At 38.6% G+C, this 25019-nt stretch overlaps 1 protein-coding gene across 10 annotated transcripts in view; it reads right to left on the reverse strand.

Moving 5' to 3' along the window:
* The window catches only part of SGIP1 (SH3GL interacting endocytic adaptor 1), a 203499-nt gene that overhangs the window by 32034 nt on the left and 146446 nt on the right, over nt 1-25019 (reverse strand). For 3 of the 10 annotated variants that reach the window (XM_035018330.1, XM_035018337.1, XM_035018334.1), the window contains 3 exons: nt 20242-20369; nt 19171-19297; nt 12935-12994 (listed from right to left, as the gene is read on the reverse strand). In XM_035018330.1, the coding sequence (XP_034874221.1) occupies nt 12935-12994; nt 19171-19297; nt 20242-20369 (315 nt within the window). Of the gene's footprint in view, nt 1-12934; nt 12995-13918; nt 13985-19170; nt 19298-20241; nt 20370-25019 lie in introns of all 10 variants that reach the window. The other 7 variants (XM_035018331.1, XM_035018338.1, XM_035018335.1 and 4 more) reach the window with 3 other exon arrangements.

Genomic DNA, 25019 nt, shown 5'->3' on the forward strand with positions numbered 1-25019 from the left:
TAGACATACAGTACACAGCCAGATGTATAGTACATTTGTGATATTAAAATTCTACTGGGGAGCGATTAGGGGAAAACAAAGGTCTAAAAAGACTCCCTGGCTAAGAGGAGGGGCTAATGAAGAAAAGTTTGAGTTGCACTGATTTCTAGTTTTAAAAGAGCCATGCCCGTGAATGTCCTTGTATACCTCAGCAACTGTCTTGGGAAAAACTGCAAGCACCGGTTTTGCTAGAGGATAAGTTTCTTTCTTCAAACTTATGCTGAGTGATTAATATCTACAGTGCCACAATTATGGGTGATCTATTCAAGACACTTGGGAAAATATCTAATAATGACCATACAAAGGAACAGAGTACAGGAAAGAAAGGCTGGAGAGCTTAGTCAAGCCAGGAGAGGTGTTCTCCCATGGGCAACATGAGCAATCCCTGAGCTGAGGCAGGGAGGAAGTGAATATAGTTGGGGGATCTGAAATCCTCAGAGAAGCTAGGGAGAGCCTGGGTCAGGTTTCAAACCAAACGGAGCAAGGCCATGAATACAATGGTGGGGGATAGTGACACAGATCCAAGAGCACGAACAGAACAGGCAAGGAGTCTGTTAAGGAATAGGGAGAATTAGAGGTTCCAAAAAAGATACCCAAGCACGTTTGGGTGGGGGAAATCTGTTTTCCTGTGGAAAGTCTGGTATGTATTTTTAGAGAAGGAGTGGCTACTTGATGGTATGGCCTGGGAGTGGACAACATTAGTATATTAGCTTGTTAGAGTATTTCTCAAGTACAAGTGGGCAACATAACGACTTTTAAAAAAGGAACAAGGTATTCACTGAATAACCATAAATGACTAAAAAAGTGTGAAAAGTTCAGCCTCACTAGTTACCAAAGAAATGCAAGGATGAGAGAAATTTTTACCCTTTCAGATTAGAAAAGATCTAAAAACCAAATACTTCATGAAACGGGCACTGTAAGATAATGTTAGTGGAAGTAAAAATTGGTATAACCTTTCTAGAACATTGCTTGGCAATGGGTACCATGAACTTTTAAAAGCTGCACAATTTTAGCCAGTAATTCCAATTTTAAGAATCTATTCTAAGAAAAATATCTTCAGGCCAAAGAATTATATGCAAAGATGTTCACTGCATGTGGGAAAATTTGAAGCAATTTAAATGCCTAATAATTGAAGTGAAATAAATCATGATTCATGACAATGAAATGCTAGGCAGATGTTAAAAAGTTTTGAGTAATTAAAAATGGAGCTAAAAGCAATTACATATCACATTTTCCCAATTAGATTGGAAAAAGTGAAAAATATTGATATAACTATGTTGATAAAGGCCTGGAAAAATGTTAATCATAATGCTGGTATGAACTTTTTGGAGAGACGTTTAGCAATAATGTAGTAATGTTTAAAATGTGAATACCCTTTAACATAGCAATTGCATTTTTAGTAATTTTCTTTAGGACAAATTAAGATAAGTACAGAAAGATACAGGCTTAAGGCTGCTCATTGCACCATTTTACATAATAGAAATAAAAAGGGTAAAAACCTAAACATCCCCTAATAGAAGATAGGTATATGTATATAATACTATGGAACCATTAACATGGTTATACAGATGTATGTGTATATATGTACATACACACACACACACACACTGCATATACTAAGTTGAAATGGCTTCCATTGGGGCACCTGGGTGGCTCAGTCTGTTGAACGTCTGACTCTTGGTTCCGGCTCAGGTTGTGATCTTAGCATCGGGAGATAGAGCCCCGCCTCAAGCTCTGAGCTCAACGCAGACTCTGCTGGAGATTCTCTCTCCCTCTCTCTCTGCCCCTCCCCCCACTGGCATGTGCGTGTTCTCTCTCTCTCTCTCAAAAAAAATACTAAATCTTTAAAAAAAAGAGAAATGATTACTATTGACTGACGATTATAGGGCAGATTATATATTCTATTTGCATAAAATTCTAGGTAACATATTTCCTTGAGCTTAAGAAATACTTTCGAAAACATTGTAACGTTTCTGAAGTTGAGATGCATCTTCTAAACCATGTCAAAAGAAACCAGATGGCAGCCAACAGAGCAGGTTCTGCCATTGTCTTTGTCTGTACTTGTGGGAATGTCACCACGAGTAAAAGTTATCAGCTCACCTCACAGTCTCCTTGGTTGAGCTGAGTTACTTGGATTGGTAGCCTCTCATGATTACATTTTAACTTACATTTGGGCCCTTCTTTCCCCTTATAATGCTTTTAAGAAAATTCCATCTGCTGCAGTAATAAAGTGAAAAGTTATTTGTACACAAGAGATAAACTGTCACATACCAGGCTACGCAACTGCAAGCAGGAGAAACCGCCACATCCTTTGTAAACTAAACCACAGAGTTCTGAAAGATGGCGCAAAAGTAGGTTATGACTGAATTATGCATCATGTAAGAATATATAACTCAGGTGCTAAAACTGTACCTGTCAAAACTTCTAGACGACTTTCAAAAAAGCTATTTATCTTTGGCAATTTATAAATAAACTCAGGAATACTAACGCAGATAAAAGCCTGGAATTTTTGATGTGCCCCCAACTTAAACTATCAGTGTCAAAGAGAAGAAAGAGATCAAGGTTATGAACATGCGGCATAAAGACCTAACCGCTGATGGCCAGAATTGATTTAGATCCATCTTTTATTCAGAATATGAAATAGGTTTAGACTCAATTTCTAATTGTTATACTTTAGATGGTGGCTTGCATTTGGTCTATTATTGGTTAGAAAAAATGCTTTCCTACATTTTTTTTAAAGATTTTATTTATTTGAGAGAGAGAGCAAGAGCATGAAGGGGGCTAGTCAGAGGCAGAGAGAGAAGCAGGCTCCCCACTGAGCAGGGAGCCCGACACGGGGCTCGATCCCAGGACCCTGAGATCATGACCTGAGCTGAAGGCAGATGCTTAACCGACTGAGCCACCCAGGCGCCCCGCTTTCCTACATTTAATGAAGTTTATTTTGCACCCAAAAAATCATTATTAAACCAGTGGAGCATATCCTAAAGGATAGCCTTTTGGAATCAAGTAAATGTAACACACACGTGTGTGTATAGGTATCTATAGAGAGAGGCTTTTCTTTAAGATTTTTCAACAAATGTTAAAAATGTCATCTCTACTAATTTCTCAAAAGTATGATCAGGGTGGTATTTACTTTTTTTTTTTTTTTTTTGTAGTTGTAGGATCTTTTCTCCCCCTTTAGCTTTACTGGAAGTATAATTGAGAAACAAAATTGTAAGAAATTTAAAGTGCACATCATGATGATTTGATATACATACACAATCTGAAAAGATTCCTCCCATCTAGTTAATGAACACATTCATCACCTTACCTATATGTGAGAACATTTAAGTTCTACTCTCTTAGCAAATTTCTATTGTACAATACAGTACTGTCAACCAGAGTCACCATCTTATGCAGTAGAGCCTCAGACCTGATTCATTGTACCGTTGAAAGTTTGTACCCTTTTATCAACTTCTCCCTCTTTCCCTCACGTGCCAGCCCCGGACAACCACTTCTCTATTTTCTGTGTCTGTAAGTTTGACTTGCTTTTGTTTTTGTTTTAGTTTCCACATATAAGTGAAATCATGCCGTATTTATCTTTCTCTGTCTGGCTTATTTCACTTAGCAAATGCCCTCAAGATCCATCCATGTGGCTACAAACAGCAGGATTTCCTTCTTTCTCTGTATTTACTCCTTTATATGTACTTTCCGTAGTGTGTGAATTTTAAAAAATAATGTGCTTAAATCGATTTCATAATCAGAATCAAGCAAATTGTGAGCTATTTTAAAATACATTTGAATGGCATGGTGGACATTATCATATGTTAAAATAAAAGGATGCATAATTATAAACATGCACACTCTACATGCATACACGCACACAGTCACATCACATGAAAAACGCTAGAAGTGATATACACCAAAGTGAAAACAGTGGTTATCTATGGTTATTAGACTGTAAGTTATTTCATCTTCTTTATATTTTTCTGTTTTTCTAAATTTTCTATAATGAGCACGCATTACTTTGGTATTGTGGCAAAAATATAAATAGAAATTGGGATTTAGATCTTAAATACCACTGAGGTTTCTACACTTCTCCTTTATTTTTTTGAATAGTTCTTTTTTTATATAGTTAAAAAGTGGATGCTGGTGATTTTGAACACTATTAAAAGTTATTCCCCTGGGGGCTGATATTTATGAATGGAGAGGCATGGAGGATGCCACTGTAGGCTGACCTGTCTGAAAGCCTGTGATTTGAGCTGCCAGTTTCATTGGGAATGGGCTGCGAGCAGAGTCCAAAAAAGGGCAAAATCTAAGGAAAGGAATAATCACCATTAAATAACTCATGCTTCCTCTTCCTGGCCTCATGCTTAACAATGACGACTGCAACTCTCAAAAGTCACCAAAACATCCTTGAAAAATTAACATCATCCTTGCTCCTTTGGGACACTTCTCCAGAATAACCTTTCGTGCTTTCTCAGAGGCATATTTCAAGCCTCTAAATCAGATCTTAGGGGGAAGGCATGCTGTAATTATTCTGAGTATAAGATCCAGAAACACAATGGTAAATAGCACATGCTGTCTGTGAAGGTGTGCCAGCAGGAAAAGAGATCCCAAGGCCGTATTTACTCACGTCCTGGTGACTTAGTACAAAATAGCCCACAGAAGTGGAACAAGTCCAGGAGACTTCTGGCTGCTAACAGTCCATGCTCTGGCAGAAATTATTGCCATATGTATGTTGCAAAATAGCCGAAGGCACAAAAGTGTGAAAATCTTAAGGGCAATGGCTTCTCTTAATGCTCTGTCTTAAATGCCATATCTTGATGAGCCCAAATCAATATCGGACTTAATAAATGAAGCAATGAATGCAAAATTCTTAGCACGTTTTAAACATTCATTAATGGCAATTACTGTTTTAGTAATGATTACATGCCTATAGTACTTTATAGTTTACAAAGACCTGTCACAAAGGACTGACTAAAATCTGTTCATTCCACATCCATGAAGTGGCTTAGAAATGGGAGATTCTCTTGAGTCTTGACACCACCTCTTTGAATCACTTCTTCATTCATTATGTCAGCTTTCCTCTCTGAAGGGGGTGGCCAGGGGTTCTTCTATGTCTAGGGTGGCCAGAGTCCAGAGTACAATGGATGGGCAGCCTTAATTTATGGAGAGATCGTCTTAGAGGACACATAATAATAATGAAAAAAAAAAAAAAAAAGCTATCGCATGATGAAGGCTCACAACTATGCAAAGGTAAAGCAGCTCCCCCGTGGTGATTCTCAGCTTCTCCATTCTGTTTCTCAGGAAGTTTGAAATTACTTGTCAAATCTGCTGAAATGCCATGATTTACAAACCCTTTAATAAAAGAGACGGTAACAGATTTTCTTCCAGCATCTCCCATCAGCATGAACACAGCACCCCGAGGAACGTATCACCAGCCAGATCACTCGTCTCCACAAGTCAGCTTTAATGATAGGCTCTGGTGGAGGCGGGACGTGTACAGCAGGGAGGATGCATTCTGCTTCCAAATCATTCTCCTGCTCCATAAGCAGAGGGGAAAAGATTGCTCCTTGTCCCTGCTGATGAGGAGGGAGGCCGCGTAGCCACTCACAGCAGACCAAGTGGCCACATGTTTTATGTGGACGAAGGCTGGAGTGCTACAACCCAATCTTCTCCAAAGCAGCCAAAAACTATACAAAACACAGCCATGTCACAAGCAAGGGAAATGTGAAGTTGGAGACTCGTGCTAATAGCTAATAGTTACTGAGCGCCTCGCATGCACTGACCTCAGTACTTGACCATTTAATCGTGACTTCAACCGTATGCACAAGGTGCCATTGCTATTCCGATTTCCATAGGAGGAAACTGAGACTTTGAAAAGTTAGGTAACTTACCCAAAGTTGCATAGATGCTGAGGCTATAATTCAGACCTGGAGTGTTAATTCCGGAGCCAATGTGCGCACATACACGCATGCACACACGATGACACTTTTTCTCTCCATATATACATGTATATACATTCTCTTTCATTCTCTACATATAACATATATTTTTCTCCCTGTGTGTGTATGTGTGTGCCTATGTATGTGCTGAGAGTAAACATATAAATTAATTGGGGACTCCTTCTATTTTTAGTATCTAGGATAATACCCAATATACCTGTAGGTTAACATTTTTACATTAAGTAAGATTTTATATCAGAACTCTAACTCAGGGTGCCTGGGTGGCTCAGTCGTTGAGCTTCTGCCTTCGGCTCAGGTCATGATCCCAGGGTCCTGGGATCGAGCCCCGCATCGGGCTCCCTGCTCCGCAGGAGGCCTGCTTCTCCCTCTCCCACTCCCCCTGCTTGTGTTCCTTCTCTCGCTGTCTCTCTCTCTGTCAAATAAATAAATAAAATCTTAAAAAAAAAAAAAGAACTCTAACTCAGCGACATTTTATATTTCTTCAAAGCAGACTCTGTGTAGACTTAAATAGCACTCTCATCTTTTCTTTTGGAAGCTCTCCCTAACTTCTAGGCCAGGTTAGGTCTCCCTGCTGGATGCCTCCAAAATACCTACCTCTGAATATAACAATCTCTGCACGTTATTGTAACTATTTGTTTAATGTCTGACTTCTATGCTCCATGAAGGGAGGAACATGTCTTTCTTGTTCACTACTGTAAACCTAATACTTTTCATAGTACTGTGCACATAGTAGGGACTCAATAAACACTTGCTGATTGAATGAATATATCCATAACAATACCTGTCCCTATAGCAATATTATCAAAGCCTTATTCCACAGATTTGTTCATTGTTTTCCCTATCAGATACCACCTACCTATTGCAGAATTAGTAAACATAGAAAACCATAGCATTTTGCTATGCACCCATCATAATCAATTTCACATATATTTGTGTGTGTGTGTATATATACATAAACATATGTGTGTGTGTGTGTGTGTGTGTGTGTATGCTCTCTCTATATATAAACATATGAAGACAGTCCTGACTCTGGCCAAAGCATAATGACTATGAGCACATCAAGGCATATACATATTTGAGCTGCCATGAGGAGTATTTCAAGTCAAACTCTATAATATCATAAAAGACAACAAATTCCTTCTTTTGAACATGACAGATGTGGCTATAAGTTTATCATGGGGATAGGTAGGGAACATCATAGTATTTTGCAAGAGCTCCTGCTTCATGGAAAAAGAAAAATGAAGTATCCTATAAAAAACAATTTTCTTTCTATTCATAGGCAAGGAAATCCAAAATTTATTATTCAATTATTTTTAAGATTTATACAAGTCATTAAATTTTTATTTGATGTACACAAGAAATACTAAAAATATCCTTAGTCTCATATGATGTTCAGTTTTGAGTGTGTCAGAAGGAAAAAAAAGGAGGCAGAAATAAAAGGTGGTAAGGTCCTTGAAGACGCTCGAGAAGGACACACACCCAAAGAGGACAAAGGCTTTGATGGGAAGCAGTTGGAGAAAGGAGACAGTGTGTCATCTCTACGTTGACTTGTACATGCAATAACAGCCAACTAAAAGCTGGTATTTTCCTTCTAGGCTTGATGTCTGCAATTTTCCTATCTGGTACTTAGGTTAACCGTCACAACGAGTGCAACTGGGTCAGCCAGTTAGGCATTCCTGAGAGCAAAGACAACTGTGAGGCGAAAGATCAGCAAAGGATCTAGGCATGTGATACATTCCACAAAAGCATATCCACTGAATATCATGCATTAAAAATTAATCACTAATATTTGTGTGGTTATTTAAAGAAAGGATACAATAGAGAAAGTCCCAAGTCACAATGCATTCTTTTTCCAATCTGGCTCCTGGATGCAGGCATGCCCCAAGGTTAAACCCTTACCTCCATGGATTCAGTCCTTATCTCTAAGCAAATGACTCCCAAATTTGCACAATCTGTTTACTCCTGGACTCGTCTACATGGAAGGTGCAGGACATTTAAGTTGAGAGGTCCCAAAAGTAACTCATTTTTTTTCTAGTTCTCTTGGAGATCCCTTTCTCCTGGTTTACAACAGCACCTTTCTCCCTGTGTATCGGGATGGAAGATTTCACTCCTTTCCACATCCTAGTAGATTTCAAATGATGCTACTTTGATGGTGTTTTTCAAATCTCAAGATGGAAAACGATACTGTCTGTCCCTTACTACTTCTCTCAAACTGCTTCAGTAAATCCCCAAATTTTGTCAGTCAGTCCAAGTCCCTGTGCCTCCAGAAGTTATTCCAGATTCTTCCCGGTTAAAGTCTATCCACTATTCAAACGTTTCCAGCACTTTTTTGCATTCTATAATGACTGTTGCTATTGTGTGCCTTTTGTAGGAAGTGCCCATCTCCTCCATTTCTTGTGAATTCCTAGAAGGCAGACACAGCACTTTCCCTCCATCACTCCTGCACATGGGCTTAGAGCTCTGAGGACGTCATGGAAGGCTTATTAACCACTGGATAGAGGAATGCATGCATGGATATTCTTTACCTTTTCTCTTCTATTCATCATTGACCCTAGTTCCCTTTTCCTGCTCTAGGGAACAATTTAACCTATGCTTCAGCTTTTAAAATTGTCTACACATAGGGGCGCCTGGGTGGCTCAGTTGGTTGAGCGACTGCCTTCGGCTCAGGTCATGATCCCAGAGTCCCGGGATCGAGTCCCGCATCGGGCTCCCTGCTCAGCAGGGAGTCTGCTTCTCCCTCTGACCCTCCCCCCCCATGCTCTCTCTCTCTCAAATAAATAAATAAAATCTTAAAAAAAAAAAATTGTCTACACATAGCAACTCTTCTTCCTGGGGCTTTGTGCTGATCTCATTAATTCTCTATTTGGTAACTCTAGTCAGATGGGAAATGCCATTATGTAATCTACTTCTGTGCCCAGGCATGTGTCATTCAAACTCAGGGTTCATCTCCCAAAATGACACTTGCCAGTGGGGACCATTTCCAAGATGTGGCCAGAGGTGTGGATTACTGAGTAGCATGGACAGAAAGTGTGTTGGAGCTTAAGAAGTCAAAGAAGCCCTAAAACCACGGTGTTGGATGGGTCATCCACATCAATGTATGTCACAGGGTAAAGCTAGGAAGCAAGGTGAAGAAGAGGGTGAAAAGGGGCTTCCAGCATCTCTAAGCCTGCAGTTAAATGCAGGGGACAAGAAGGTCAGCAGTGGACGGCAAGAAGGAGTGGTAGGCGGTCGAATTATCAGATGGGCAACACACAGGCACAACAGGAGGTGGTCTGGAAGTGGCAACAGGGAATTGGGAGAATTCAAACAGTGCTTTGTAGTCCCATGACATATGGCCCACAGAAGACTGGAGAACTTTCCGGGGAGAGTGCTACAGAAGTGATGGTCTCTGAAGAGAGCTGGAATTCAGTTAAGGAAACAGGTGGGCGAGGTTGGCAGAGAGCCTGCGAATGTAGAGGAGGGTGTTGCTAAGGATGTGACATTCCTGAAGGCGTGATAGGGGTAAGAGCAATAACGGGAGCACAGAAGAGTCTAGAGATGAGTGTGCAAGAGGCTGTATGCACAGAGGATGGAGATGCTATTCAGACACAAGGACACTTAAGAATGGTTGCAAGGTTTTTTGTTTGTTTGTTTTTCATTACCAAATACAAGATGATTTTATAGTTAAATAAGCTAAACAAAGAGAGGGACAGCACATTTCTGGAAGCATCGTCATGTTAAAATGCTCTAGGGAATTGTTCAAATGTCTAATAGTCACATCTTTTATTTGTCATGTAAATATCTTTCCTTTCCTTCCATCTCAGAAGAATACTTGATAGTTTCATACTCTTGGATAAATTAATTTATTACCTTTTGCAACCTTTGTTTTTTTTAAAACCCAACTTAAATAGGTGAAGATATTACTGAAATTGTTTATCAAAGTGAAACACTAAGAAAAGCTTTGGAACTCTTTTGGGTTAGAACCATTGTTTAACACCTTTCTACCTTTCTTGTTAAATCAAATTTGAAAGTATGAAGCATATCACATTTGTCTCCAAATAAATTCATAAGCCAATGTTCATTAGTTAGTTGGTTGGTTGGTTAGTGGCTCAAACACTTACTGAGTAACTATAATGCCTAGAGCACTGTATGAATGAGACCAGCTAAGGTTTTGAACACTATAAAAACACTATTTAGATGCCAATAAATAATGATTTAAAAGCTGTTTAGAACAGGTGAGTAATATGACCTGGGAATCTTCTTCTGTATTCCCTGAATGAAGCATTGAAGAAAATGATATGAATAATAACAAATGTGGGTAAAACCAGAGTGCCCTAGAAGAATATGCTAGAAGTGCTATTCGATAGGACATGTTGAATGACGGTCCTTTTGGAGTTTAAAATTCGGGTAGGGGCACTATTCTCAAGGTGATTTCCTGTCCTTTATCATCACAGCAGAAAATAAAAAAAAATCCTTCCAGCTTGCACTAGCTAAAAATACCTGAAGCTAATGTACATAAATGCTGAAAACAAACCTTCTCCATTCTTTTTTTTTTTTAAGATTTTATTTATTTATTTATTTATTTTGGGGTCAGGGAGCAAAGTGGGAGAGGCTGAGCGGGAGGGAGAGGGACAAGCAGACGGTGCACTGAGCATGGAGCTGATGCAGGGCTTGATCTCGTGACGCTGAGATCATGATCTGAGCTGAAACTAAGATGATTAACCGACTGAGCCACCCAGGTGCCCCTACCCTTCTCTATTCTTAAAACATAGCCATTCTTGTTCAGGTGGCAAAGTGTCATGTTTAGTTTCTCCTAAGTCCTGAAGTTCATTTTAATGTACTTTTATCTGCATAAGCACTTCTCAATGAGATAAGTAGGGGCATATATTTGTGATATGGCTTCTCCCACAGTGGCTTGGGAAGCCCTTTCTATACGTCCTTGACTTGTGCAAAGTCCAAGATGAAGGTAACATGGTACTAGAGATTCTGATTTATTTCTATTAAAACACCTTCTTGCATGACTTTCTTGGTCTAAATCAAGATGCTTATGAAATTCAGATCTTATTAATTAGAATGGCTATGTTACCAACTTTAGATACCTAATATTATGTTTTATGTTATATGTTATAATTATATTTTCCTAAAATGAAAAAAAAATGTAGTTCACATTTTTATACCACCCAGTTATTGATACTTATATTTGACTGATAATATATATTTTAAAAACAAACCAACAACCTAAAATTGTCTTTAGACAGGTATCTTCAAAAAAGTCTGTCTCTCCATTTAAAGAAACCCAAACTCGAACACAAGCAAACTAGCCAATAGATACTCTAAAACCGAAACAAACGGAAACAACAAACACCATGGAAGTTGTTGTTTTTGTTTTTTTTTTTTTGTGGGGCCCCAATTACTTGAGGCAGCGTTGGCAGTGGCGTATTGTTCAATTCCCTGGTTAAAACAGGGTAAACTATTCTGCTGTGGCCAGCCCGAACCAGAGAGAGGGCCTTTATATATGCAGGGTTTTGCTGTACTTTGGGATTACCAACCTATTCAACCGTAGCTTCTCCTTTTGAGATGTGCTGATCAGTAAAAAGACACCTGGACACTTTTTAATTCCATCAGATTCAAAGAGAAAGCTTAGACGGTCATAAGTTTGGCTTAGAAGGTCATAAGTTTGTGGATTTTGCATCTTGGTTATTACAAAAGTAATGACCCGAGGCAAGAAAGCTTCTGACATCATGTGGGAAACATGCATCCTCCCCTGAAGATTACCTATCCACCTGTCCTCCACCTGAGCCAGGACAGGATATCAGGTATTTGGAAAGCTTTAAATCAGATCATTCTTTTCTGTTGCTACCCAAGCTACTCCCAGCTAAGGACTTCCACCTCTAGGACCATCTTGCCCAGAAAATTCTCCCCTGAGAGAAAAAAAAAAACACCTCACAAGCTACTTAAAAATCTTTATCAGTCATTCTGATTTTTAAAACACACACTCAAGTTAGGAAAGTGCTTTTTGCTGTCATGAAACACAAAGACAAGTTCAATGTTTAGATTCGACTCTACAGTAGAATACATTCTGGCCCACTTTTGATCCTAGGAGAAATTTAGCTATTTAAAATAGTAGAAAGTAGGGGCTTAAGTGATAAATATTTACGGATGAGACCACCCACAATATTATTACTTAAAATTTCCCCACAATTAGCTTAAATAAGATTTTTTATCAAATGCCTGGCCTGTTAAAATGTTTTAGAATTTAACATAAAACAGAAGAATGCTAATCCTTAATTCAGAGTATAACAAATTATCCAACATTGAGGTTAAATACCTGACATTATATTTATGTAAATTCACCTTAATCTTCTAAAATGGCAAGTCCAGCGATAGTTGTCCATTTTCCTACAGCCATGTCAGTTGCAATTTCAGTAGATGAAAATAGAATTTACTACAACACTCCTTTTTGTTCTTTTCCTCATTTTTCTGATCTCCTATGCAGCATTCCTTGTCATAAGAATATGTATACATATTTATGCTTTACAGTAATGGATGTTGTATCTGAAATATTAGTTATCCAAAACAAAATTAAATGCCAATTCCAACCCAGAATGTCCTTACATTTATTGTATTGCATTTGCAAAAGAGTCAGGAAAGAGCCCTGGTTGACAGAGTTAAGTTCCTTGGCCAAAAAAGGTGTTTGTTTGTTTTTTTCCAATTTCACACAGTTAATTAAGTAACCAATATTGACTGCAAATTGGCTTGATTTTTTTTAATATGAAAAATTGAAGATCCCATACAAACCAAATTCATGTCATATTTTCTTTAGTATTTCATATTTTCTAAGTAGCCATAGCATTTGTATATAGAAGGTGCGACCAGGTCTTTTGACGAGAACTGGGATTTGGAAATGCAGATGGGAAAAAAAGGATGAGGGGTATCAATTAGAATCTGGTATGCTATGTACTACTTACCTTCAAAAGTCAAATAAAACTTTCCTCTGTCAAACCAAACGAGGGAAGGCTGTTCATTCTCTGTATGGCCAGGAGTTGAAGCGGGATGGGAAAGGTTAAGGAGAGGGAGAGAGAAGGACACAGTATGAGTTACAGGTCATTAATCTCACTATGGGGGAGGGCGGAGGCACTGCATGCCATTAGCGTGCAGGAAAAAGGGAAGGCTGGTAATCTATGTTTTGGTTTTGGTTTTTAGTTTGGGAAACAGAAAGCAAAAGCAAAGCTATGGAGGCCTAAAGGGATGGGCACGTGTTGTTGGTAGCTTGATACTCGGTGCTTGAGCGCATGGAGCGGAAGTCTTCCTGGCCATGCAGGGGCGTCAGCATATTTTAACTGCACTAGTTAGGGCAAATGGTCATTTAGCAATTGCTGTATCCATTTCATCTTCAATGTCATCCCCTTCTATATTTTCGAAAAGATAAACTCGGAGTTATGGGTTATATCAAACTTAGCTTAGGTTTTAAATGACAACAGCATTGCATATCAATTTAAAGTTCATGGAAGATGTCGCACATCTTCCGTCCCCTCCCCTGGAATCACCTTAGGCATCCAGACACAAAACACCCTTTACCTACGTACCAAAGAGAAAACAAGATTACTGACGGTGTCCTATTATATTTTAAATCCAAAAGCAGTCACCGGACATGTAATTCTGAGCAGTTAAATTATTCCTTCCTTTGTAAATTCACAAAGCAATGGCATCTCACCTTTTTCAAACCTTTTGAGAAACTGTCATGCAACCTGCTGCTTTTTAACAGGTTCACTTAAAAAAAAATTTGGTGGCATGAATTCCACGATGAACAATAAATAGACAGGGTGCTTCTGAGAGGCACCAGACACTCATGAGGTGAATAGCATGTCCATGAAGTTTATAGCATTCAGATGGCATAATGGCTTGGATTTTTAAAGTCTAGATATCTAGGGATCACTGGGCTAGCACCATACCTGCCAGGGTATCACAGCACCTTTCAAACGAGGGCAGTTTGTCATAAAAAACATCATCTTCTGACACTACAAACCAAAGAAATATAAAAGAATGGAAAACAAAAACACAAATACAAATCTCAAATGAAATCAAGCAGTACACTTCACTGATTGAAACACAGGAATGATATTAATGGAAAAAGGAAACAAAACCTAACACAGTGGGATAATGATGATAGGGTACAAAAAAAGTAATGTGCTTATTTTATGATGGTTCTATGAGAAAAAAATTAAAAAATTAAAAATTAAAAATTTTAAAATGCCAGGTTTTAGCAATCTGTGAATTTGGCTAAAGTCAGCTCCACGGAAGAAATCACGCCCCCACCTTTTCAGGGAGTTGTTAAAGGCACTGTCATTAGTAATTGACTTGTGTAAGTGTATTTCACTCAGACACAGTTCTCAAGTGGCCAGACATATGTCCATCAGTAGAACCTCTTGGTACACAGGATCACTCATAATATACCTTCTCCCTGCCCCAGTGGGCAAGAGTAAGCTTTCAACAAGACCATAAAAAAGCAACAGAATAAATCTGAGGTCGCTGAATGAAGTATCCCATTTCAAACTCATCAGTATCCAAATTCAGTTTGCCTTGCACCTGTCTTTAGTAGTTATGGCCCGTTAATTTCGGACAACATTACTGTAATTCCATCTTTGTCTATGGTATCCAGCTATGGCCAAATGTCTTTGTAAATTGATCACAACAGTTGCTGTGGACCCCAACCGTTCCAGATCTTTGCACGTGATCTCCTTCTCACCAACTAACAAATACAGGTAATTGGAGTTCTATTCTACGTGATCAAAAAAAAAAAAGTGCTTGATTCCATAGGTCTTAAGAGTATTATTACAACTTAAATTAAAAAATGGAATAAAATCTGTACAAAGACCCATAAGGGACAATCCTCTCTATAATGTAGAGAAGATAAGGAAATTGATGAGAGTAGTAAAATTACTCTGTAAACAATGTTTCTTGGAAAAAATATTCTACTGTCTTGCCTCCTAGACTTAGGAAGTAAAGCAGGAAGAGTTCTTCTGTGTCAACTTTTAAGGTTCTAGGATAGCACTTGTCAGTCAGTATTTATTATATAAGTGACTTCCTTGGTGGCTAGAACAAGTTAATGCAATGTCTATAATATCTATAGGAGAGGAATAGGACATGGCACTAAGAAGAACACTCCATAATCTGTTCAGAAAATGGGAAGCAAAACAGTTACATTGGCAGTAACTGAATGTTACAATACCCTTTCATACCTGTTAGTGGGAAATGATGGAGGATATTTTCTTTCCTTTGAAGAACTAACTTCGTATTTACAATTTCCTTAAAATGAGGAGCCTCCATCATGATGAGCACTGAGTAATGTATAGAATTGTTGATCACTATACTGTACACCTGAAACTAATATAACACTGTATGTTAACTATACTGGGATTAAAATTTTTAAAAAAATTTTAAAAAAAAGAATGGAAGGCAAGAATTCACATACCCCCCCCCCAAAAAAGGGTCTCCAATACTGCCATTTGTTTTTTGAATTGGAGTTACAAAAGAGTAATTCATAGGGCTAAATAACATGTTCATAATTTTTTTTGGTGGTTGTGGACATTGAGGGCTTTGAAGAAAACAACGTAACTAAACTGGGGAACTTAAAAGATGAATTATTGGATAGCTCTGTGCTTGCTTTAAATAAGGGTAACACTCAAATTAAGTACAGAAGAAAAAAATTTCCTTAGGAACTAACCATGGAAATTGTCTCAAATTGATCTGGGATGGGGAAGCCAGAACCAGAGACAGGCCTTTCCAAAAAAAAAAAAAAAAAAAATAGTAGAAAGATAAAAAAAGACTAAACTTAAGTATGGGAATTTTTAGTTGAGATCAAGAATATCCATCCTCAAACGTCTTTCTGTGCCAAGTAATTGGCATTAATACAAGTATTTTTAAAAGAATGTTTATCCAATTCAGAATTGCCACCCAGCCAGGAGAGACAAAGACTTAGAGAAAAATACTGTAAGATTTAGATGCTACAGCTAATATTCCAGTACTGAATCACTTTTGCTCAGAGTTCTACACCAAAGGAAACATCAAAATCCACCTACTGCTTCCTTTGGTGCCTATAAATGGTTACTTTTCATTCATTCAGATTTCTGAGATGATGTTAAAGATGCAGTTGAAATTGCATAATTAACAGTGAAGGAATATAATTAACAATATATTTAATAATATATTTTTTTTCATTTAACGATGAAAAAATTGTCTTTATGGTATTCTTACTGCATTGGGGTACCAAAAAAAGATTTTGCAAACATCTAAAAAAAACAAAAAACCAAAACCCCGACTCTCACCCATAGAAATAAGAAAAAAAGTAAGAAAAATGGATATTTAGATTACAGGTATCTCTGTTTATCTTTAAATGTCTAAGAGTTTGTTTCTTAGAATAATTTTAAACATTTTCTCTATTCCCATAATATTAATAGGATTTTTCCCCCAAATCAAATAGTGAAGGTCCTATGAGTGTTTCTAATACAAAAGGAGTATACTATATTTCATTGATTCTGCTTTGTGCACTTTTTCACATTTTAACATCTGTGAAATTGGAATGGGTCTTAAAATTAGTGGATAAGAAAGCATTGCATCTTAGCTTACTTGGCAGTTTTCCCCTCCTTTTCTTAGTCATATATAAAATAATAGTGTATCTTCTGATGGAAGGTGTCTTAAATTCGGTGATACACAGTTGCAGAGGGGTTCTTCATTATTTGAGTGTGGTGATGCACGGAAAGTCCTATTTTCAGGTGTGGCATCAGACTTACTACTTTATAATCACAGCTTTCATGAAAGATTTTATGTCCAAAATGTTTTGGGGGCATATTCTTACAGGAATTGTTGCATAGGAAGATTAGACTTGCTCTTAAAAGTTTAGTCCTTGAATTACGTTCAACTTTGCAACAAGCAAGTACAAATAAATATGTACAAAGTTTCCACCACACTTGCCCCAGTTTTGGCTCTGATGTCATAGGAAATGTCAAAAAAGTATTGTGTGATAGAAGGGAAATGTTGAGCCACTGATCTCAAAAATCTGCTGCTGAAATTCTCTATCCCCCACAAGTTATTTTACTGCATAAAGTTGACATTCCAAGTCAGTCATGAATAGTCAGCCCCTTGGTGCTGAACAGCCAAAGCACATCCTCTCCAAAAAGAGATAAACAGCAATACACAGGAGCCACAGGCAGCCATCTGACAAGGCATCTACTTCAGAGACAAGTGGCTGTCAGGTGGCCTACAGCAGCAGGAAGTAAAGAACAGGAGAATGAGGAAGAGGAATACCAAAAAATAAAAATAAAAACAAAAACAAAAAACAACAAAAAAACCCCCCAAGACCCAGAACCAAACAAATTAAATCAGAATGTTCCTCAGCAATGAAGCAATGTTGAGTATCCTCTCAGGTGGCTATTTTTTTTTTTAACCCCTCTGTCATTCATCTTGAAAGAATGCATACTGGCTGTACTAAGAATCAAAGTCACTGGCCAGGATTTGAGATTTCTGTGGCAGGGAGTATAAAAACGCATTGTATAAAACATGGACATGGTTCAAATTCTCTGTGTGTGTCATTTTCTCTATGAATCTCAATGAGCTTAAAGAATATGTTAGTCACTCATCTGAGGGCAGTTGAGGTCTGCTTTGTGAGTGAGAGTTGATGCTTCTTACTTTCCTCTCAGACCAACCAGGAAAATCACATGGAGTAGGTGGGACAAATAATCTTGAGGAAAAAAAAAACCCAAAACAGAACCCCCCAGATAAAACAAAACCAAACAACAACAACAATAACAAAAAAAAAAAAAAAAACAGAGCAAGAGTGGGGGAAATGGCTGTAGCAATCAGGAATATTAAAGAGTGTCCAAAAAAAAAAAAAAAGGTTGAGACATTACAGAAAAAATGAACAAAAAATTCCAGAGAGAACTGGCCTCATAGGCATCTTAAAAGAGAAAGCCCCCAATTACCTCAATGGATGATGCAGAGAAAGAACAGACGTGGCTATATAAATGATGTTAAATATCTGTCTTTTAATGAATCCTGCAAAATTGGACAGCTGGTTATATTTTCACCAAATTTGAAGGATTGTTTTGGGTTGGTTTGATTAAAAATACAGAACACATGAAATAGTTGAAATTCTCTTTGGGGCCCCCTACAAGGCACACCTTCATTTATATCCCTGGGAAAATAGGGAGTTCTCCAGAAGAGCTTCAGGCTTTGATCAAAGTACTTCTCACATGGGCAACTCTGTAGCGTGCTCTTCTTTGGTAAATGATAGCAGGGATTTATTTAGCTTTGAGTTAATGATTCTCCCAAGCAATGCAGGATGGGCCAGCTGGTTTACAGTATGGAAGACTTGGAGGGGAGTTCAGACAATAAAGGAAGACAATGGGAAAAAATGGAAGGGTGGAGCCCCAGGGCAGAGATACCATGCAAACATGAAAAAGGCAGCAGCTTATGGAAGATGGGTGAAGAGGTGTAGAGAGAGATCAGCCTTGGGAAGAGGAAAGATGCTCCAGGCAAAATGAGGCATTTAAACCTGGGAAAACCATCCAGCTGAGCAGCCATTCTCAACTCTTGACTTTCATCACACCATAAGGAAAGAGGCACAAAGGCATTTACTGAAAATGCCAGCAATGACTTATTTCTCAGGGAAAACTGACCACACATCACTGAAAAGCACTAGAAAAGAATGTCAAAAAGTTTACTCAACTCCCACAATGCTAACACTTACACCATCTGTCAACAGAAGGACAACCAAAAGTGACGAAGAAATGAAATCTTTAAGAAAATAAAAGATCAAAATTCCGTGATTTCTGATGTGGTACACGATTGGAACTTAAATGAACATTCCTCCTCAAAGGAGACTATTTTTATGACAGAAATGATATGTAAATTACTGGACCTTATTTGTTGATTTCTTCTTTACTTTTATGAGTAGCTCTGTATGGAATAGCATAAGAGAATTCCTGCAAAATACAGGTGTTAATATTCTTTTATTTGTTTATTTGCTTAGTTGAAGCATTTCGCCTCCTTTGCTGAGAAGGTGCTTTTAAAAGAAGAGTCAGCTGATAGTAGCAGACCACAGAGCAAAACAATTTCAACCAGACGTATAGGGCCTTGAGGTTTTCAGATGATAAAAAACAGCCAGTCACAACAACAAACAGATTAAAAGACAGGAGATAATGTTTACCAACTGTGGGAGTAGTGGCTGCACTCAAGGAATTGGTGGATGATATTGAAGAAGTACTTTCAGCTCGGGCAAGGGGTGCTATCGGAGGAGGGCTGGAAGAATGTATGGGAGGGCTAAAAGGTCTGGGCTGCAGGAAGAAGAAAAGAGAAGAAAATTAGATAGGCAGGTTGGAGTACTCTTGTTCCATGTTTTTGACATCTTCCAGCTCTGGATATGACAACTCAGGTTCTTAAAAGAGTATGGGTGACATTATTTTTATCTTGAAATTGATTCTGTCTCTACAGGAGTTTGTGGATGGAGCTGGAGGAACCATAAATCACAGGGTGCAGGTACATCAGGCTCAGAGAAGCTGAGATCTGTGATGTTTCAGGACTGTGAACCTACATGCCCTCAGGGACTAAGCAGGTAACCTCCTGTGAGAGCTTATACCCATTTAAACATATTTAAATACAGTATACTCAACTGTGCTAGCTAAACCAAATATTATGGACATCACCCAGTTTGTGACTCCTGTGCGTGCATAGCAAAGAAATGGTCCTCTTCCAGAAGTCTTTTAATTGTTCACACAGAATGTTTGCCACCTCTTCAGCCTTAAAACACGATGCAAGAAACTTCTGGAACAAATTTATCAGGCTACCACCCTCCTCTATATTCACACGGTGTGCTTAACACCAGTAAGTTCTCCTAGTCTGGGGATAGAAACCAGGACTTACCCTCTCTTGGAGTCTTCCCAAGCCAGATAAATAGGATGAAAGAAAACACCTCTCTTTCTAAAGGACTTAGCACAATTGAGCATTACTACCTTAATTTGCATCAGACCCACGCTGGCAGAACTGAGAACCCCAGCCTCCTATTCCTATCATTTTAGACCTCGACTTGAAAGGTGGTGGAGATTGAGAGAGGGTCAAAATGTACACCCACAGGCAGTGACTGCCTTTCAGATGCCACATGTCAGGGCCATTTGTACAACTGATCGGAGGCCATTGAGGCAGCCTGTGTTGCAGCATTTTGGCTTCTGTTTGTCATTCTCACCATGAGTCTCTGAGCAAGCCGGGGCAAAGGGGAACATACCACATCTCCAACTCCAGGTTTTCCTGGGGGTAGCTTTGGCCGAGATGGAGGCCGGGGAGGAGGCGGTGGAGGGGTGGTGCTGCTGCAGGGAACCAAGGGAGTGGCTGGTCGAGCAGGGGATGATGCACCTGAAAAACAAGCTGGTATTAACAATGACCGGAACCACACGTGGCCAAGAGCCGTCATCGTGGAATCCTCCTTCCCCATCCCGCCCAGGACAGCACCAGTCCCAGACAATTTTCTTCACCCCAGCAGTTAGTACACTCAACACTCTAGCATCTAGTGTGTATGTGTGGTTTTTTTTTTAATAAAGAAAAAAAATCACTCAGTTGAACTAGAGCTGATGGCAGAAGCTGAAGCTTATTGCCTTTTGTTGTCATGTGACACCCAGTGAAAGGTAAATCCTTTTATTATTCTCTGTGATGGAAAATATGCTTTAAGACACTTTTAGCCTGGTGGTGAGGACCTTTCATTTTGACCACATACACACCAAACTTATAATAAGTTCTCTTGTTTTTGCATATTCAGAATTTATGTCCAAGATGGAAATGGAAGTTAGACCTTGAAGGAAGGTGAATGATTTTTCCACATTATATATATACATACACATATATATATATATTAAAAAAAAATGTAGAAGAGAATTATCTTTTTTACTATGCTTCAAAATATGAATGCTAACTTTAATAAATCTAAGTAAACATTTGATGGTAAGCAAAGGATGGAACCATAAGAAAGTAAATTAGATGTTGCACAAGTAATTTGCATGTAGAATCTTAATAATAGAATCACACTGAATTTAGAGGCTTGTATTTTTTGAAGGAGGCTGCTTAGTAATCTGTTCTATGTAGAGTTGGCCCATGATGATTTTGTGGTGATTTTGAAAAGAACCTCTTGGATTTACTTTTCTGGCTGTCAATGACAAACATGGGAAACACAGAAGACACACAGAGGTCGGGGCATGCACACTAATCAGCACACCAGTAGGGTCTTGAGACTCAGGGGTCGGTCTATCCTTAACCAGATGTCTGGGGTACATGGATAAACTACTTGACTCCAAACCTGAAGAAATTCAGGTCAATATTCCAAACAGTGCTGTTCAGAAAAGTTCCAACTACTCCGGAGGTTTTGTCACTTTGGTTAGAAGCACAGGTATCAGATCATTTCAAAACATTCTAAGAAATCCCCCCTCAGGAAAATAACCACCCACTCCTCTCTTGTCATCCAACATGCCACAAAACTGTGTTCTCTGGAGAAACCTAGATCAGCAAGATGCTAATCTCCATCTCCAGATCTCCAGATTCCCAAAGAGCTTTGAAGTTGAACAACAAAACCCATCATCTTGGAATCTGCTCTCAGCTTAGGAGAGTCCCTGGGGGTAAACCTTACTCCCCTTATTTAAATACAACCTGAAATATTGAGTGTGTTGTGTTTCTCTGTGCTGTTTATTCTAAGTGTAATTTCGTTAGTGTGAAACCCTACTAAAATTACCGCCACCTCCATCCCTATCCCTACTGCCTCTCTACCGCTACCACTTTTTTACTGTATTCTTACTTTTTATTTTATTGGGCCAAAATCAATGCTAGGCACTTCACATGCATTATCTTATTTAATCCCCACACTAAGTTTGGCAGGAACGTGTAGTTATCTCAATCAGAACTAGAGCTCAGAGATATTGAGTAACTTGCTCAAGGTCCCATAGCTCAGATGGTTGATTTAACTCCAAAGCTCAAGCTCTTAAATGCAGTGTCTTGTAGCTTTAGATGGAATGTGAAGTCCCACATTTTGCATTAAGTCTGCTCTTACTTTTGCAACGGCAGCTCGCCAATATCTCTCTCAGTGTAAATATTTTTAGTCTTTGGATAATCTTTTCTTGAATAAAAAAAGAAGATATGTTTTGACAGGTCCCACTACAAAGTTTCCTTTTGACTTAATAGATTGACACCCAGGATGTTTTCAGGAAACAGAAGTGACAGCAGAGAGATGGAAAATAAACCTTTAAACAACAAAGTCTTTGTCAGGAAGTTTCATGGGGCTCTTTCTAGGTTCTGTTTCACTGGAAAACCACACCATAGGGTTGGTTCAAAATATCTATCCATGTGTCTATTTCCAAGAAATAGTCTTCTGAATCAAGCTCAGGAAAAGGTCAGCTGCTTATCTTTCTTCTATGTGTTCTAAGAGGGAAAGTTTTGAAAATCACTGTCAGTAATGCTTGGGAAAGTTAATATTGGGGTTGTCAGCAAGGCAGTATGGAATAAGGAAAAAAAACGAATGAAAAGGTAGATGATCTGAGTTCTGGCTCTGCCTGGCTCTTATTGGCTGTGGAATTTTAACCTCTCTGAACCAGAAGTGAAACATTTCTATCTTACAGGGTAGTTGTAACAATCGAAATGGAAAATGCTTATCAAGTGTTTAGTAAACTATAAAATGCTACACAAATAAAAGAGAATGGATGTTGATGATGATGGTAAAGACTGTCTTTTCATACAGACACAACTAAAAGCAAAGAAAAAAGTGGCTAGTTAACTGTTTTCTTTTCACTTTTTCCTAACTGGATTGATTTAATTGATTTGTTGTGCAGTTAGAAAGACACTGAGGCAGTGTTTAAGAAGCAAAACCCTCTTGACAGAACCTGAGGTTCAGCAGAGGGTAGTCAGGGCCTGAGGGGGATTTTATAAGCGAACTGAGGTTTCCCATGCTTTTTTGAGGTTGCACAATTGTTTCGTATTCTAAGAGTGTAGAAGACTATTTGCACATCTCTATCCTCTTTCTCTGATCTGGAATCATATTTTCATTTCTTCTACAAGCAGTGTTTATTCCCAAGAGCAGTGCTGGGGAAAAAAACTGGACATTTGCTGTTTCAGGTGTAACTTTAAAAATCACCTGTATGTTATTTGAGTTTTGTGAGTTCAAAACAGTTGACAGCCATTGACATGCTTTCAATCCATTTGTTGCTTCAACTTGAAGTTCTAACATAATTTTTTTGGTAGCCCCTTGAAAGCCATATAATGATTGCTTGAACTTCCATCTCTCTTTGCTGGCTAGTGGCCTCCCTATTTGGACTCTGCCTCTCTAAAAGACACGGAGTTAGGAAATGTATTTGTTTAGGTCAACCCCAGTTGTTTATAAATGTGTGTGTCTGTGTGTGTATAACATCTTCTAATATTGCCTTAGTTTCTCAAGTTGGAAAGTGTTGCACTGAACATTCTATCTTTACTGACATCTCTCTTTCCCTGGTCTCTACAGGCCAATAAAACTCTTTCTCCCTCCCATCCCCTGGCACACCACCCACAAGGAAGAAGAAATGGCCTTTGCCAAGAGAATTGTCATCTGCATTCCAATAAAGCAAAGTTCTGGCCAAACTAGGTATTTATAACTTTGCCATAAGGAAATCGAAGTTCTTGGAGCAAATCCTGAATCCAACTGTTTTTCAGCATCAGGTAACTCAACTGATTCACAAGGCTGCGTGTACTGTCTACGCTTGGTCAGTGATCAAGTGAATGAAATTTTAAAATTGAGCATAATGGTACCCAGTTAAATATAGTTTGAGATGTACAGGAAAATCTAGTCTCATCAGGCAAAGTGTTATAAAAAGGAGGTCTTGAGAAACATTGCTAATCTTTAAAACATGAGGCCATCTCTCATTGTTCTAATCATAAATTTACATTTCTGCTAGTCTGTGTATATTCCATCAATAAAACATTAAATAGCAAATAAACTGGGACTTAATTAAGGAGATAATGTGCAAAGTTTTATTTATTCATGAGCTTCATTGACCCAGTTCAATCTTCCACTCAGAAATCAGATCTTTTACCAACAAAGTATAGTCTTTTTCCAGCTCAATTATTAAGAATCAATAGTCTTTACTGGTAACACCTAAAAATAATTTTAAATAATTTACAAAGCTAAACATAGAGATGACAACAAAATTCTCAAAGATTTCAGGAAGAAAGCCAAGGCTCCCTTCTTCACTCATTAGATCAGTGGTCAATTCAATTAAACGTCTTCCCGAGTCTCGTGGAAAGTGATGGAAGAAACAGAGGAGCGACAAATCTGCCCTGTCCTCCCTTTCCTCAACTAAACATGTTCATTTTGAGGAAAGCACAGTGGCCCAACACTGGAACAAGGGGATTATTCTTCTAGAAGCCTTTTCGGAAGATGGGAGCTTCACTCTGGGAAGAGAGCACCATAGAAGACCCTGGAAGCACTCCCCCTCTTTGACAGTGGACAGGTTTGAAGTTTGAAATGAAGGCTTTAAGTAGGGTCCTTTTATTACCTTTACAGATATGTAAGGAGGCTTAGGTTCCCAAAATGATCTAAAAACGCAACAGAGGATGAAGGCGGGTGCTCTAACCCACTAGAATTATGGAGAGGAGCATAGAGCGTGGGTTTTGAGAGAAAACTGTTGGTGATTCTGTTGATGACACAGGGCAGAATAGGTGGGTGTCAGTGGTCAAATAAGTTTGGGATATTTTGTAACTAAACTTTAAAAGAGTGCCGGGAGAGCCCCCGGGGTTAAGAGCACAGGCTTAGAATCAGACAGACCTGAGTATGACTGAGTATCCCAAGTCTATCACCTGTAGCTGTGTAAACTTGGGAAAATTACTTGACATCTCTGAGCTTCAGTTTTCCCAAGTGTACACAGCTGTAAAATAGGAGAAATAAGAGAGCATTTATCACATGGGGTTGTTTTAAGGATGAAATGATGTGCACAAAGGATTAAGATGATACCCAGGAGAAGAAACTATAGCTGTTATTATCGGCAAATTAAAGGCTGT

The sequence above is a fragment of the Mirounga leonina genome, unplaced genomic scaffold, assembly GCF_011800145.1.
Source record: "Mirounga leonina isolate KUSES-001 unplaced genomic scaffold, KU_Mleo_1.0 Mir_173, whole genome shotgun sequence".
Classification (NCBI taxonomy): Eukaryota; Metazoa; Chordata; class Mammalia; order Carnivora; family Phocidae; genus Mirounga; species Mirounga leonina.